The following is a 16,122-nucleotide window of genomic DNA, read 5'->3' on the forward strand; positions in this document are numbered from 1 at the left end:
TGATTCCATGGCCTGATAATCTTAATAATTGTGTGAGAATTTTCCAGGCTGATTTTTGCAAAGGTTGTGGAGTGCCAAGTGTGTGCTTCCTTTCCTCAGGCAGCAGGTGGGACACCATCTACAGTGGTTCCCAGAGAGAGCACGTGTGCGATCATCTCAAGCCTGGCACTTCGTACAGAATGAGAGTTCATTGTGTCAGTAAAGCTGGGGAAAGCCAGGTGAGAAAAAGGAGAATGAAGTTTGCTTTCTCTTTTCATGTTGTAGTGAAATGTTGCTTTGTGTTTTCCACTCTAACCTCGTGTGTGTTGCTGCCAGGCTTCTGATGTTACAACTGTTACGACATCGGCGGTTCCTCCGGGGCCCTGTCATGCTCCGTGCCTGGCAGGCAGAGCTAAGCCCAAGGAAATCACTTTGCAGTGGGGTAAGCTCCAGTCTTTTATGAGCAAAATGTTTTCCTGAATTTGAAATGTCAGAACAAAGAATGAAGAAGCTGCAGGCTCTTCAGTGTCCCCCCATGCTGACTGCCTCGTTCCCAACACGCGTTTGGCAATTCAAAAGCCAACACTCCTTTTCTCATCTGTATCTCAGGAAAGGAGATAATCAAAAAGTAATGAAGATCCACTGTTGTTGGAAGGAAATCTATGGAAAATACCTGAAAAACTGATGAAGGCCATCTTAAACTAATCAGTATTTGGGGGAAGAAGCAAGCTTCATCAAGTGTTTCTGCTCAGATACACGACAAAAGCTTGCACTCTAACTTTTAGAATCCATCTGATACATCTTCTAGTTTGAGAAAGCTGATTAGAAACTAGTTAGAAACAAAAATGCCTTGTGAAATTAGGAAAAACAACAACTCTTTTTTTATTTCCTAGGCCCACCATCTATAGATGGAGGTTCTGACATCACAGAGTATGTTGTAGAGATGGCAGGCTCTGAAGAGGAGGAACACAGACAAGTCTATCAGGGCCCAGCATCTGAATGTGTGGTGACCAACCTGCTGCCAGGGAGAACATACTGCTTCTGGGCACGAGCAGCAAATAAAATTGGGGTAACCACTGCACTCATCCAATTGGTTTGGGGTTTTGGTTTCTTTTTTTACACGAGAGCTAGTAATCTACTCTTGTCTTACCAGCCTGGTGATGTTTTGTAGCTTCTGTGTTCTCTTGTAGTTACCTTGAAGGAGCAACATTTCTTGCAGCAGTAAAAAAATGATTTAAAGAAGATTCCATAAATTAGGGCTGAAGGAAGGACAGGACGTGCCTGACTAAGGGCATGTTCACTGTGTGTTGCATTTCTGTTGTTACTGGGTTACTGTCAGAACCAAATGCAATTAGTCCAAAGTTAGTGCTAAACATTCTCTTGCTCCTTTTAGTCATTTCTTTCCCCTGTGAATAAAGCCCTTAATGTTTGTGCCCTAAGAAATTGCTGCATGACAAGGAGCCTGGACTCTGCAGATCAGTGGTGTGGGAACTGTCATGTAGAGAGGGAGGTGCTCAAACAATGCCAGGTTTGACAAAGGTTGGGATAAGTGTTTGTTGCATTAAAAAGTCTGTCTGAAGTCGTACCCAGCTGCTTCTGGCAGCCAGATCCTGACTGCAGGGGAAGGAGGAGTTACAAATCCATGGCAGTGGGAGGTAGCAGGAGGATTACAGATCCTAGCAGGAGAGGGGCCAGTTTATAGAGCAAACTACCTGAAAGGAATTTTAAATGGTGCTGTGAAAACTAAGCACTGAACGCTTCTATTTCTTTCTCTATTGAGTTAAAAATCCTTAGTTTTCTTCAGCTCAGAGGCTGGCACATCAGTTTTTGCTCAACTGCTGTTCATGCTGTTGTACTTCCTTGCAGTTTGGCCCCCACTCTGACAAAGCAGAGATCTCCACTGCTCCAGGGCCTCCTGATCAATGCTGCAAACCCTTGATAACTTGTAAAAGTGCAACTTGTGCTGTGGTTTCATGGGAGGTAAGTTTCAATCATTTTCAAGAATACAAAAGTTGACATTTGGCTTTTAGAATTGTTAGGGACACGTGTATGAGGCACAGGGAAGAAACAACAGATGTTGAGGTGGAATTTTTTTAAGCACGTTTCTTTATCCAGGTGTACATTTGTCCTGTAAGTTTTATCAGTTCTGAACTTCTATCTTAACTGAATAAATTGGGTGACATTTAATCCCTCTCATGGTATGGTATTGAGTTCATCCAGGTGCTAAGAGATTGAGATTCATTCTCTGCTCTGCTCTGGAAACAGGCTGGGAGAGTTGGGGTGTTCAGCCTGGAGAAGAGAAGGCTCCAGGGAGACCTTAGAGCACCTTCCAGGGCCTGAAGGGGCTCCAGGAAAGCTGGGGAGGGACTTGGGACAAGGGCAGGGAGGGAGAGGACAAGGGGGGATGGATTAAAACTGGAAGAGGGAGATTGAGGTGAGACATGAGGAGGGAATTCTTTGCTGTGGGGGTGGTGAGAGCCTGGCCCAGGTTGCCCAGGGAAGCTGTGGCTGCCCCATCCCTGGCAGTGTTGAAGGGCAGGTTGGATGGGGCTTGGAGCAACCTGGGCTGGTGGGAGGTGTCCCTGCCCATGCAGGGGGGTTGGGACTGGATGGTCTTTCAGGTCCCTTCCAACTCAGACTAGTCTGGGATTGAAAATTCTGGTCTGAACTGTGTTGCTAAAGCCACATCTCTAGATGGAAACCTCTTAACGAGCTGTCCTTGTCTGCGGTGAAGAAAACCTCAGGTTTCTACCCCAGTGCTCCTGTTCCAGTGTCTGTCCAGAGTCAGGAGAGCTCGTGTGTGGTGAGTGTGTGTGTCTGCAGTGGCTGAAGGAGAATTTATCACTTACACCCACAGAGTCCCTCATGCAACGGGGCAGAGATCAGTGAGTACAGGCTGGACTGGGGACAGGTGGAAGGATCCATGCATATCATTTACACTGGCCCCTGCCAGAGCTATGAAGTCAAAGGTCTCACACCTGCAACCACCTATTATTGCAGAGTCCAGGTATGAAAAGCCTTTTGTTGTGTGTTACTGAGCAAATGAGCAGGTCCAGACAGCTTGAAGCCTGGGGAGATAAAGGTGTGTGCAGCAAACAAGCTGTGCTGTCTCCTTCCAGGCAGTGAACGTCGCTGGAGTGGGGCTGTTTGGTGAGACTGGTGTGGTGACAACCCCAGCCTCTGTCCCTGCAGCTGTGTCACTGCTGCATCTACTTGAAGAAGACCAAATGGAGATTTCTCTTCCTCTCTCAACGTGCCTTGCAATTCAGTGGGAAGAGCCGTGTTGTCACGGAGCAGAGATCACTGGTTATAATATTGAGTATGGGGAGAAGCAGCCTGTGAGTGTTGGCAGAACTACAAGCCATGTTCTTGAGGACCTGCTGCCTGACACTCTGTACAGGTAATAACTCTCTTACTCTGAAACCACACCTGTAGGCTTTTGAAGCAATAACCTTGAGGGTGGTGTTTTACATTTGGATCAATCTTTTATTCATTTTTTAGACTGTTTCCCTCATTCACTCTGCAGCCTCATTAAAAAACCAAAACCAATTCTCATCTCCAGAATCTACCTGGGATGGTTTTTAGCAGCCAGAGTTAAGATTGCTGTCTTAAGGTGAACATTCTCTCTCACCAGCCAAGGTTTTATTCCAGTTTTTCTGGGCTCAGAATACTTGTATTCTGGAGCATTGCACAGAGTGGGATGATCAGGACCTCACCAGAAGAGGATGGATGTGCAGATCAGAGCAGAGCAGCTGTCCCTGGGTCTCAGGTTTGGCCAAAGCTTAGTCCAGATTATGGATCTTCAGCATCAGTGGGAGAGACCAAAGGTTCAGGTGAACATGGAGAAACTGGGAGTTTGTTCACTGAATAGAGCAAACCTGAACAATGCTGAGAAACCCTGAAGCTTCATTATGTTCAAAAACAATGTAATGATGTTGTCTCCTTTCAAAGTAGATTATTTTTGTAGCTAATTTCTAACTGCATTTTAATTGCTTTATTGTTTGTGGTTACAGTCTTGAAAAAATTTAACTCTTGCCTTCTTACCTGGCATTTTTTTTCAGGACCTCAGTAAATTAACCATACAGCTGCTCTTCTCACATTTCTAGAATTAGAATACAGGCTGTGAACAGCTTTGGAGTTGGGCCTTTCAGTCATTCCATTAAAGCCAAAACGAAACCACTACCTCCTGACCCTCCTCACCTTGAATGTGTGGTCTTCAGCTACCAGAGCCTCAAACTCAAGTGGGGTGAAGGTCCCAGCAGAGCTTTAATTACCAACCCTACACAATTCAACTTGCAGATGGAGGACAGGTTTGGCAGGTAAGATCATCAGGACATGAAGGATATTGCTGCTTTACAAATAGACTTTGGAGGTATTCCCACTTCTCTTTGCACTTGTGAGTCATCTGGGCATCCCAAAGTTTGCCCCTTAGCTGGCATTTTTGCATCCCATCTTCCAAAAAACTGAAAGAGGGGAGATTAAGGTTGGACATGAGGAGGAAATTCTGTGCTGTGAGGGTGGTGAGAGCCTGGCCCAGGGAAGCTGTGGCTGCCCCATCCCTGGCAGTGTTGAAGGGCAGGTTGGATGGGGCTTGGAGCAGCCTGGGCTGGTGGGAGGTGTTCCTGCCCATGCAGGGGGGCTGGAACCTGATGTCCTTTCAGGTCCCTTCCAACCCAAACTATTCTATGATTCTATGTTGCCAGTTTTCTAACTTTTTGGCAATTCCCAGCTGAAGCCCAGTTAGCACAGAAGGCAGGTGGGGTGACAGCTCTCCTGGGGCTGGGACTTAGAATGGATTTGGAGCGTACAGGGGTCATTCCTTGGTTCCAGCAGAGAGTTTGGCCACAGAGTTTGGGTGGAAGCTGTGTGTGGCTGCAGTGCAGTGCCTTGGCAGGCTGAAGCAATGCTTCCTGAATGGAAATGAAGACCCCCTGGTACCTCTTGCTGATTTGATGCTGGTCAGGAACTGCTGGGGACAAGAGCAGAGCTCGAGCTGCCCCACCTTCCTCCTGCTTCTGTGTGGGTTCTGGGGCACCCGAGGTGTCTTGTCACTTGTGTGTGCCTAAGGTAGAGATGAAAATGTTCCACTTCATGATGCTGACATACACATTTGTGGTTCCTGACTAGTACTAGTTTGTCTACATCCTGTTTGTTTGGTTTTTTCCAGGTTTGTTACTGTTTATAATGGTCCTTGTCATACCTACAAGGTACAGCGACTCAGTGAATCCACTACCTACTACTTTAAAATCCAGGCATATAATGATGCTGGAGAGGGAGAGTTCTCTGAAGTTTATGCTTTCACTACAACCAAGTCTCCACCTGCATCTCTTAAAGGTGAGCTCACCCTGCACTGGAAGCTTCTGTAGGGTCTTCATGCACTAGATTGAATGCCACAACCTGACTCTGTTCCCACTCCAGCCTCTTTCCAGGCCCTCTGTGGGACAGAGAACAGAAACCAGTTGTGATGGGCTTTACTTTAGTGCACGAAGGGCTCAGCTGGGGTGGGACCAGTGTGTGCCCATCCCCTACATCACAGCTCTCCCAGTCCTGACAGCAAGGATTTCCTCTGCCCTTTTTCACCTGGAAAGTCATTTTTCAGGGTTATCTGTCATTTGATGGAAGTCACAACAGCACGTGGGGAAATGAGAACACAAATAATTCCTCTGCTCTTTTTCTAATGTGAACATTCAAGATGGCCATTAGAGAGACTCATTCTGGAGCTCTGAATGCTAATTACCTGCAGGAAAATTAGCTGACTCAGCTGTGTCTATAAGATGTAATTTCAGCTCTGCAGATAAATGCTGTTTCCTTGAGTGAGTTGGAAGTGCTTGCTCATCTGTACGAGCATGAGATGTTAGCAGCTCATTTGGCAGCTGGAAAAGAAATACAAGTGGAACCTTCAAACATTACAAGGATGGATTTTTTCTGTCATGGAAGGGGAAACAAATCTTAAAGGCTTAAAATTACTGGAATGCCTGTTACCTCTAGGCCATAAACAAACATATTGGGAAAACTTTTTGGGAAAGCTTTGGATTCCCACTGCCAAGTCACTTGGGTTAGAAGTGAAACCTTTTCCATGGCAAATGTAGCACAGCAAAGCTGCCCCAAGCCAGAGTGGGGAAAACTGCCCTGTTGTCACTGAGACCAGTGCTCATTTGCTACATTAACTGTGAAAATGAGTCACTAATAGTTGGTGACTTGGACCCTTTATTTCTGATTGAAAAAATAGGGACTTCTGTAGACACCATTGTTCTCTTTCTTTAAAATGCCAACAAATCACTTGTGTTGTGTTTGTTTTTTTCCCAAGCACCCAAAGCAAATCAGCTGGAAGAAAACACTTATGAAATCACATGGGAACCTTTACAGCCCATGAAAGGAGACTCCATTGTTTACATCCTTCAGCTTGCTGCTGGGAGAGAGTTTGATCAGGTACCTTGTATTTCACCTCATAAACTTGAGGGGAGTTTATTTTGAATAAGTTCTTGCAAAAGATGATGTCTGCAAAGGTCCCCACTCTGGTGATGCTAGTGGCAGGGGTACTTTTCATTTTGGCAGGGGACTCTGTACAGTCCTACTTCCAGGGGTGCTTCAGTTTGTGTCTCAGGCAGTTTGTCTCAATGAGGCTTAAGTCTGTGATCACAGAATCATGGAATGGTTAGAAGGGACCTCTGGAGATCGTTGAGCAGGATCCCCCAGAGCAGATCCCACAGCAATACATCCAGGTGGGTCTGGAAAGTCTCCAGAGAAGGAGACTCCACAACCCCCTGGGCAGCCTGTCCCAGGGCTCTGTCCCCCTCACAGCAAAGAAGCTTTTCCTCATGTTGAGGTGGAACTTCCATGTTCCAGTTTGTGTCCATTGCCCCTTCCCCTGTCACAGGCACCTCTGAAAAGAGACTGGCCCCTTCTTCTTGACACCCACCCTTCAGATACCTGTAGACATTAATAAGATCCCCTCTCAGTCTTTTCTTCCCCAGACTGAACAGCCCCAGGTCTCTCAGCCTTTCCTCAGAACACAGATGTTCCAGTCCCTGAATCATCCTTGTAGCCTCCCTTGGACTCTCTCCAGTAAATCCCTGTCCCTCCTGAACTGGGGAATCCACAACTGGACACAACACTCCAGATGTGGTCTCACCAGGGCAGAGTAGAGGGGGAGAAGCACCTCCCTCGACCTGCTGGGTACACTCTGCTTAAAGCACCCCAGGGTGGCTCTGGCTTTCTTGGCCACCAGGGCACATTGCTGCCCCATGGAGAATTTGTTGTCCACCAGGACTCCAAGGTCCTTCTCCAGCAGATCAACTCCTAACCTGTACTGGTGCCTGGTGTTACTCCTCCCCAGGTGCAGGACTCTACACTTCCTCTTGCTGAGCCTCGTTAGGTTCCCCTTTGCCCATCTCTCCAGTGGTGGGTCAGGACCCCTTCCAGCTCAGGGTCCTGCTGCGCTGCCTCTTCATGACATCCCTGGTGGCCCCAGATTAAAGAGACTTTTTTTCCCCCTCTGTTGACCCTTTGCTTCTACTATAAAAGCAAGTGCCTGGTCAGACAGGCTTGAGGAGTTACTGCAGGATGCTTCTCCTTTCCTGAGCCTGGCAGCCCAGGTCTCTGTGTGGGGCAGCAGCAGGAAGCTTGGGATTATCCACCAGAAAACAAGTCATAAATTCCTCAGGAAGAAAAGCTGAGGTTTTTTATTAAGTTGGCTTGAAGAGAAGGACTTCAGGCAGCATCCAGCTCCGCGGGTGTTTGAAAAACAGGCCGGGAGGTGTTGTGAGGAACCCCATCTCAGGTGGGTCTCCCTTCTCCTCCTGCCCAGGTGTACAAGGGGCCCGAGTCCTCCTGCCGCCTCGCGGGGCTGCAGACCAACTGCGAATATCGGGCCCGCGTCTGCGCCGGCCGCCAGTGCCAGGACCCTGCTGGCTGCCAGGAACTGTACGGACCTTACAGCCCCTGCACGGTCTTCTCATCTCAGAAGCCAGAGCTGGTTCCAGAGGGTGCTGCTCTGACCACCCGGCTGGCAGAGACCAAGCAGACGCTGCGCGAGGAGCGCGTCATCGCCATCGTCCTGCTCTGCGGCTTCGCCGTGGTGGCCATCCTCTTCGCTGTGGTCATCCAGTACTTTGTCATCAAGTAGAGGCAGAGCCTGCTCAGCCCTCAGCTTTTCCTTTTTTTTTTTTTTTTTCCCCTGCCTTTTCTTGTTTTTTGTTGTTGTCGTTGTTTTGTTGGTGTGTACAGAAGCTGTTTCGGGTATTTATGGTTAGTTCTAATGAAAATCCTGGCTGGAAATGTGTCCCTGCCTGCGTTCCCAGCGTGGCTGCTGGCCGACAGCGAGGCTGGGCTGGCAGAGCCTTCCCAGCTCCTGAGAGCAGGTTCCTTGCTGAAAGGGTGATCCTGGGTCCTCTCTCAGCAGGCTCAGCTGTTCAGCAGAACAACAGCTGCCTTCTGGTGCACACTGTGGGGGGGAAGGGGTGTGCACGCTCGCCCTCTCTCCCAGTGGGAAGCCTGTTGGAGGGAGGAGGTGTTGGTAGGACAGGTCCTCTTGGAGTCCCACCTGGGGCAGGTTCAGTCAGGCCTTGCAGGTTGGAACACAAGGTGCAGCAGCACCAACGCTTCGGCTTCGAGCAGCACTGCATTGCAGAGCATCCCTAGAGCAAACCACAGCTCGTATCCCGTAGGAGGAGAAGCAGCATCTTGCCTTTGCCTTCGCCATCTCGCTACTTTCCAGTTCTTTTTTCCACGCTTCGGATCCAGTAATAAATCACGAGGAGTGTTGAAGGTCGAGGGAGCCAGCAGTTGGAGAGTTTCAATCCCAGGGAGTGTTCAGCAGGGTGTCATGCACACGCAGCCAGAGCCTGGGGCTGGGCCAGGCCAGGCCAGGCCCCTGGGTACAACCATTTCTGCCTGCAGTGCTGCCTGCTGGTGCTGAGCAGCTGGTGGCCCAACCCACATTTCACTCTCAGTGCCTGAGAGAAAAGTAATTTCCTGTGCTTCTGCTGAAAGCTTTGCAGTCTTCTCAGAACAGCACAGGTATTGTCTTTAAGCAGAAAGAGTGCATTTATGATAAATGTTACACTATTTGGCTCAAACTGAGCAAATGTTTTTTTTGGTTTTTTTTTGTACTATTATTAACCTAACAAATAAAAAAGCTCCACCTGCTTTTGGATGCCCTTCTAACTTAATCTGAATGATCAAATTGTACATGAAAGAACTCTTTTTTTTTTTTTAGATAACATTTATACAATGTTTTAAACGACTTTGCTATCCCAGGGGTAGCAGCTTCACATTCCATGGTTTTCTAGATGGGAATGTCCAGCCTGCTATGAACTTTCCTGAAGCTCATCCTGTTTGTCTGGGGATGAGGATGTGGGGGGTGGGGGTGGGGGGGAGGGAGGTATTTTTGTGGACCCTCTGCACTACACGTGACTTGTTGTGCTTCGAATCTGCTTACAAGTGCCCACGAGGAGCCTGACAGCTGCTGCTTCTCCAGAGCAAACATTCTGAAAGCTGCAGCTCCCCAGTTTCAAAGGTGGGTCTCCCCAAAAATAAAAACATGCCACGGAAAAGCAGATTTAGCACGTTTTTTTTTTTTTGCAAAGACTTTATCATAAGACAGCAGAGCCGTGCACTTGGACGTGGGCTGTTGGATGTGACAGTGCTGCAGGCTAAAGTGTTTCCAGTCATTAATTAATCACTTTAAAGGGTCTTTCTCCTAATGGCAGTTGATGAATCATGTTGTGTTTCTAGTTGGAGGCATCGTGTTGTATTTCAGATGTGGAAAACCTAAATTATGACCTGGTCTCTCTTCGTACTCTTTATTAAAAAAAAAAAATTAAAAAAAAAAAAAAGTAGATTTATGGTGCAATCTGAAATTAATCTTTTCAAAAATATACTCTTCATTTTGTACTCTATTTATTTTGATTAAAAGTCCTGGGGGAGGGGAGGGGAGGGGGGGGGGGAGGAAAATAAATGTATGTTTGAATGTATTGTTCTACTTGTAGCAGAACTTTTAAGTTAATCATTTATTATTATATCATAGAAATCTCTCCCTCCAGTGTTGGAAAGAGTTTTATACAGATGTTAGTCTTTAGTTTGCAGAAGAGTTTTTGACAATCTTGTCTGTTTCTCTTCCTGGTCTCCTTTTAGCAGATAAAGCTGCCTCCAGCAAAACCTCTGTTGCCAAAGGGTTTGGCTTCTCCAACTCTTAGAACAAAGCCTGGAGAGGTTTATTTGGCAGTGATACTCCTGATGGTTTTTCAAAGAGAAATTAGGATGGCAGAGTAAATACTAACACAAGTCAGGACTCCTAAAAAAGTCAACAAAAGTTCTTCTGGAATTGCCACAGAATAGTCCAGACAACACCCGTGAGCCTGTGGCGACACGGATTCCTGTTCCAGAACCATGTACCCTCGTGGCATTAATGTACTTAGGTATCTTCAGTTTCCTTGTATTGTAATTTTGAGGTATCTCAAACTTATGTTAAAGCTGCCATGCATTGTATTACTAAATTGTAACTATCAAATAGATAATATATTTAATACAGCCAATAAATAATACAAATGTATTCAGATTTGACTCCCGGGCTGGTTGTCTGTTCTTCCTGGGTTTTAAGCAAGCTCAGGAGCAGTTGTTTGGGTGGTTAGTGTGTGATTTAAGGTGAAGAGACTTTGTGTTCTTCTATGTGTCTTTAAGAGTTGCCTTAAAAAAAACTTTTCTGGCAGTTATTTGCATGGGCCTCAGCCCAGCACTGTCCTGCTGCTTGCTGAGAGCCACCAGCTGGCCTGGCTTTAGCCTCCTTGGCTTCTGTGGGAGGAAAGTCACTTGAATTGTTCCACAGGTCTGTGATGAGCTCAATGTCTGGTCCTCAGAACCACAGACAAGCCCCTTCACAGGAGCTTTCGGAGGGTGAAACCCGTGCTGGTGAGTCCTGTGAAGAGCAGAGCCCAGCCTGTCCCTGTGTGCAGTGTGAATCGACTCCTGCTTCCCTGAACTGCTCCAGCCCTACCTGAGGGAACACCCAGTAGCCAAAAGGACAGCCTCAGAACTTGTTCCAGACTGCACGTGCACCACCTGCCTGGGTTTTATCCCACAGCACAGCTGGGGTGCTGGGACTGGAGTCAGTGCTGAGCAGCTGATGGGAAAGAGCCGTGTTCTGTCCCAGGGGGAGAAGAAACCTTCTCGCTCCTGCCCAGGCTCCTGCAGCGCCCAGCTCCCCTGGGGTGCAGGATGTTGCCCATGGCTCTCCTGTAGCTGTGTGACATGAGGTTGTACAGCATGGGGTTGATGGAAGCCCCCAGGTAGAAGAGCAGCATGGCAATGAGGTTGAAGTGCTGGGTGAGGTCGTACAGGATCACCTCACTCTGGGCAAAGAGGATCCGGCCGACGTGGAACGGGAGCCAGCACAGCACAAAGGCCAAGACAACCACAGCTGGGGAGGAAGGGAGCACATTTCAGAGCTTGTTCTGCCTCTTCCAACCGTTCAAGGACTGAGACAGGAGTCTATGGGATCATCAAGGTTGGAAGAGATCTTTTAAGATCATCAAGTCCAACCACCAACTTAGCTTGGTAAGTTCAACCCAGCGAGGACGCGACCTCCTGCCTTTGGGGCTGTGGCTACAGGTCATCTTGAGCAACAGGGACTGGAGGTTGCCCACAGAATTAGTGGTTTGCAATTAAAATAGGGCTCTCTGCACCCACAGTGGCCAGTGGAGATAAAGGAATCTGATCAGCTGGGAAAAGGCCTTTAAATTAAGGGCTACTCCCTGTTCTTGGCTGAGTGGCCATGGACTTCCTGCCATGGGAATGGGAGGGGAAGGACCAGGACATGGGGGGTCACCCCTCTGAGCAGTGGAGGGGTGGAAAAAGGGAGCAAACTGGAGAGGAGGCACTGAGGAAGAGGATGGGAAAAGAGAGCACGTGATAAAGAAATCAAACTGGGCAGAAAACAGCTGCTGGCTCGCTGTGGCATGTTCTGCTGAAGGTACCTCCAGTCGTGGCTGCTGCTGCTGCCCTGGGCACAAGGAATTGGGGGGGTGAGGAGGAGGAGCAGAAGGACCCAAACCCTCCTGGTCCCAGTGTCTGCACCCGCTGGCACAGGATAAAGATCCTGCTCAATCAGCCCAGCCAGGGGGTTGTTGCCATCCTGGGCAAAGCCACGGTCACTGGGCTTGAGACGTTTGACAGGGGCAGAGGCTTTCACACCTCTCCTGGCGCAGCAGGAAGCGCCAGCTCCGCCTTCCAGTCCCAATCTCTTTCATCCCAAAGGGTCAGAGATGGGGGAGGGATGTGAGGAATGTGAGCTCAAAGCAACCCCAAGCCCCACTGCTCTGCTCCCGGGCTGGGATTCAGGTCCCCAGCATAAATCCCGGGTGGTCGGGGCTCCCCTTGGGACCAGGAGGAGCCAGGAACACAACTCAAGTGTAAATCCATGGATTTTCAATCCATTGTGACCCCGTGTGTTCTGTCCCCACGCTCCATCACCCCCTCATCTGTGTGCCCCAGGGGAGCGACCACAGGGAATCATGGAATGGTGAAGGTTGGAAGGGACCTTAAAGATCACCCAGATCCAACCCCCTGCATGGGCAGGGACACCTCCCACCAGCCCAGGCTGCTCCAAGCCCCATCCAACCTGCCCTTCAACACTGCCAGGGATGGGGCAGCCACAGCTTCCCTGGGCAGCCTGGGCCAGGCTCTCCCCACCCTCACAGCAAAGAATTCCCTCCTCATGTCTCACCTCAATCTCCCTCTTCAGTCTTAATCCATCCCTCTTGTCCTCTCCCTCCCTGCCCTTGTCCCAAGCCCCTCCCCAGCTTTCCTGGAGCCCCTTCAGGCACTGGAAGGTGCTCTAAGGTCTCCCTGGAGCCTTCTCTTCTCCAGGCTGAACACCCCAACTCTCCCAGCCTGTCTCCAGAGCAGAGCTGCTCCAGCCCTCCCATCATCTTCATAGCCCTCTTCTGGACTCACTCCAACAGCTCCATGTCCTTCTGATCTTGGTGGCTCCAGAACTGGACACAATTCTCAGTATGGAGCATCTCATGGGAGCAGAGAGGGGGACAATCCCCTCCCTGGCCCTGCTGCCCACGCTGCTGGTGACACAGCCCAGGACACGGGTGGTTTCTGGGCTCCAGCACATGGTGCCAGCCCATGATACAGCCACAGCTTCCCTGAGCAACCTGGGCCAGGATCTCACCACCCTCACAGGGAAGAATTCCCTCCTCATGTCCAACCTCAATCTCCCTCTTCCAGTTTTAATCCATCCCCCCTTGTCCTCTCCCTCGCTGCCCTTGTCCCAAGCCCCTCCCCAGCTTTCCTGGAGCCCCTTCAGGCACTGGAAGCTGCTCTAAGGTCTCCCTGGAGCCTTCTCCTCTCCAGGCTGAACACCCCCAGAGGTGCAGCTCTCAGCCTGGGTTTCTGACCCATCCTTACCCAGCATTTTCACAGTCTGCAGGTGGCACCGTCTCCTGCCCCGCAGCCTCTCCCCGCTGCGCCAGAGCTTCCTGCAGATGAGGCCGTAGAGCAGAGCCAGGCAGAAGGTGGGCAGGAAGAAATAAATGGTGGAGACCCAGGTCATGGTCTCCAGCAGCCCCGTTTGGGCCACGCTGTGGATGGACCTGCACTCCTGGCTCTCCTGGGGGAGGCTGCCCTGGGGGTGCTCCACCCCGAAGAGGAAGAAGACGGGGCCAGCAGTCAGGAGGGAGCAGCCCCACAGGGCCAGGATGACCCGCTTCACCCGGCGCTTGCTGAGGGTGGCTTTGGCTTTCAGGGGGAAGCAGATGGCAAAGTACCTCTCCAGGCTGAGCGTGGTGACGTGCAGGATGGTGCTGTAGGTGCAGGTTTCGCTCAGGTAGATGAAGAACTTGCAGAGGAAATCCCCAAAGAGGTAAGGTTTGTACTTCCAGAGGCGGTAGAGGTCGGAGGGCAAGCCCAGGAAAATCAGGGTGTCCGAGAGGGCCATGCTGGACAGGTACATGTTCACTGTTGTCCTCATCTCTGGTGAGCGTCTGAAAATGACCATGGTCATCACGTTGCCAGAGACTCCCAGGAAAAAGAGGAGGATGGAAATCAAGGTCACGGGCACCAAAACCTGGACCTCGAACAAAGAAACCGCCTGCTCCTCGGAAGGGGCCGTGGCGTTTTGGAAGGAGCTGTGGTTGGAGATGGAGCCCATGGCTGGTCCCAGCGCCCAGGGCAGGGCTGGCTCTGTCCCCCCCTTCCTCAGCCAGAGCAGGGCAGGCTTCAGAGCCAGCCCAGCTGTCTCCAGATCTCACACGACCTGTTCAATCACCAAAATTATGCTCGTGATCATTTACCTGCTGAAGCCAAATACCCAAGTGCCAATTAGCTGCTTGATGAGAAGTGAAGGGAAATTGGATTTCCACATCCTGACCCTTCCAGCCCAGCAGTGCCCCTGCTGCTGTTTACCCTCCGCTTCCCAGGGTGTGCAAAAAGGGCTGGTTTTTTCCATTTCTTTTCAAGTCCTGAGCATCCCAGGCTGGGAAGTCCCCTGGAGGCTCCCCCAAGGAGCAGGGGGGCTGGCAGGATGTCCCCACACCTGGCAGGATGTCCCCACACCTGACAGAATGTCCCCACACCTGGAAGAATGTCCCCACACCTGGCAGGATGTCCCCACTCCTGACATAATGTCCCTATACCTGGCAGGTTGTCCCCACACCTGACATAATGTCCCCACACCTGGCAGGTTGTCCCCACTCCTGGCAGGCTGTCCCCACACCTGGCAGGTTGTCCCCACACCTGGCAGAATGTCCCTACACCTGGCAGGATGTCCCCACACCTGGCAGGCTGTCCCCACACCTGACATAATGTCCCCACACCTGGTGGGTTGTCCCCACACCTAGCAGGTTGTCCCCACACCTGACAGAATGTCCCCACACCTGGCAGGTTGTCCCCACACCTGGCAGGCTGTCCCCACACCTGACAGAATGTCCCCACACCTGGCAGAATGTCCCCACACCTGGCAGGATGTCCCCACACCTGGCAGAATGTCCCCACACCTGGCAGGTTGTCCCCACACCTGACAGAATGTCCCTACACCTGGTGGGTTGTCCCCACACCTGACAGAATGTCCCTACACCTGGCAAGCTGTCCCCACACCTGGCAGGCTGTCCCCACACCTGGCAGGTTGTCCCCACACCTGGCAGAACATCCCCACTCCTGGCAGCTGCTTCACCTGCAGGACGGGTTCCCTGCTGCCCATGATGCCAGTGCTGGTTGTGCTGAGAAGTCCCCGGGGTGCCAGGAGTTCCCTGGGGTGCCAGGAGATCCCTGGGGTGCCAGAAATCCCTGGGGTGCCAGGAGTTCCCTGGGGTGCCAGAAATCCCTGGGGTGCCAGGAGTTCCCTGGGGTGCCAGCAGATCCCTGGGGTGCCAGGAGTTCCCTGGGGTGCCAGGAGATCCCTGGGGTGCCAGGAGATCCCCCGGGCACGTGGCACAATCTCTGGGGCCACCTGACTTGCTGCCCATCCTGGGCTCATCCATCCTCCCCCTCCCACCCACGCACGTCGGATGGAGTCTCACCAGCCACGTTCTCCTCCCGAGCTCCTGCAAGAAGCAGCTGCAGTTTCCAGGCAGGGCAGAAGAGCTCTTGGGACACTCTGACATCTCATCAACCCCTCAGATGATTTTCCATCCTTGGGTGTTTACTTTTAGGGCTTTTCCCACATGAGCTCCTCGCTGGCATTTGCCACCCAGGGAGGAGTTTCTCCTGCCAGGGCTTTCAGGAGGTTGTTAGGAGAGGGTGGGAGAGCTTCTGGGTGACCATCAGTCTTCAAAATGAGACAGGTGGACACTTAGCCCTGGTTTGCTTTCCACTTCAGAAAAGATCAGGGATGATGAGCTGGAAATTGCCAAGGTGGTGGAGGGTGAGGAGAAGAGGGGGCAGGAGCAGGGACAGGGAAGGCTCTGGAAGCTGGAGGTGACCTGGAGGCAGCAGGAGCCCTGGGGCTGGACAGGCTGCTCTGCTGCTCAGCAGTGGGATGTGCCCAGGAAGGCTCCTCAGAAACGGCTCCATGAGCAGGGAACTGGGCAGGAGTGAGGAGGGAACTGGGTGAAATCCCTCCTGTTCCCCTCAGGGATCTGCTCCCTGCCCTGCTGAAGGACCAGCCCAAGGCAGAGCTTTGCATGGACAGACCGGCTGGGA

General features: G+C 50.9%; 2 protein-coding genes across 3 annotated transcripts in view; one reads left to right on the forward strand and one right to left on the reverse strand.

Moving 5' to 3' along the window:
* Positions 1–9,126, forward strand: part of LOC127389807 (fibronectin type-III domain-containing protein 3a-like) — a 44,911-nt gene extending 35,785 nt beyond the window's left edge. For both annotated transcript variants that reach the window (XM_051630669.1, XM_051630670.1), the window contains 10 exons: positions 100–218; positions 316–421; positions 873–1,048; positions 1,846–1,959; positions 2,837–2,986; positions 3,099–3,379; positions 4,086–4,298; positions 5,147–5,313; positions 6,287–6,408; positions 7,787–9,126. In XM_051630669.1, the coding sequence (XP_051486629.1) occupies positions 100–218; positions 316–421; positions 873–1,048; positions 1,846–1,959; positions 2,837–2,986; positions 3,099–3,379; positions 4,086–4,298; positions 5,147–5,313; positions 6,287–6,408; positions 7,787–8,104 (1,766 nt within the window). In that variant the 3' untranslated portion in view covers positions 8,105–9,126. The remainder of the gene's footprint in view (positions 1–99; positions 219–315; positions 422–872; positions 1,049–1,845; positions 1,960–2,836; positions 2,987–3,098; positions 3,380–4,085; positions 4,299–5,146; positions 5,314–6,286; positions 6,409–7,786) is intronic.
* An 808-nt stretch (positions 9,127–9,934) lies between these two features.
* LOC127389787 (growth hormone secretagogue receptor type 1-like) lies at positions 9,935–14,134 on the reverse strand. Its single transcript, XM_051630631.1, has 2 exons — positions 13,393–14,134; positions 9,935–11,395 (listed from the first exon to the last, which is right to left on the reverse strand). The coding sequence occupies exons 1-2, from the start codon at positions 14,132–14,134 to the stop codon at positions 11,085–11,087; spliced, it is 1,053 nt and encodes a 350-aa protein (XP_051486591.1). The 3' UTR covers positions 9,935–11,084.
* Between the last annotated feature and the right edge of the window lie 1,988 nt (positions 14,135–16,122).

The sequence above is a fragment of the Apus apus genome, chromosome 12 (genome assembly GCF_020740795.1).
Source record: "Apus apus isolate bApuApu2 chromosome 12, bApuApu2.pri.cur, whole genome shotgun sequence".
Taxonomy (NCBI): domain Eukaryota; kingdom Metazoa; phylum Chordata; class Aves; order Apodiformes; family Apodidae; genus Apus; species Apus apus.

What these genes read in the sequence shown, in the direction of transcription:
- LOC127389787 (XM_051630631.1), bottom strand. Translation starts at nt 14,134, where the DNA reads ATGGGCTCCATCTCCAACCACAGCTCCTTCCAAAACGCCACGGCCCCT. An exon ending in GCAGACTGTGAAAATGCTGG is followed by an intron (nt 11,396 to 13,392) that starts GTAAGGATGGGT and finishes CTTCCTCCCCAG; the next exon opens with CTGTGGTTGTCTTGGCCTTT.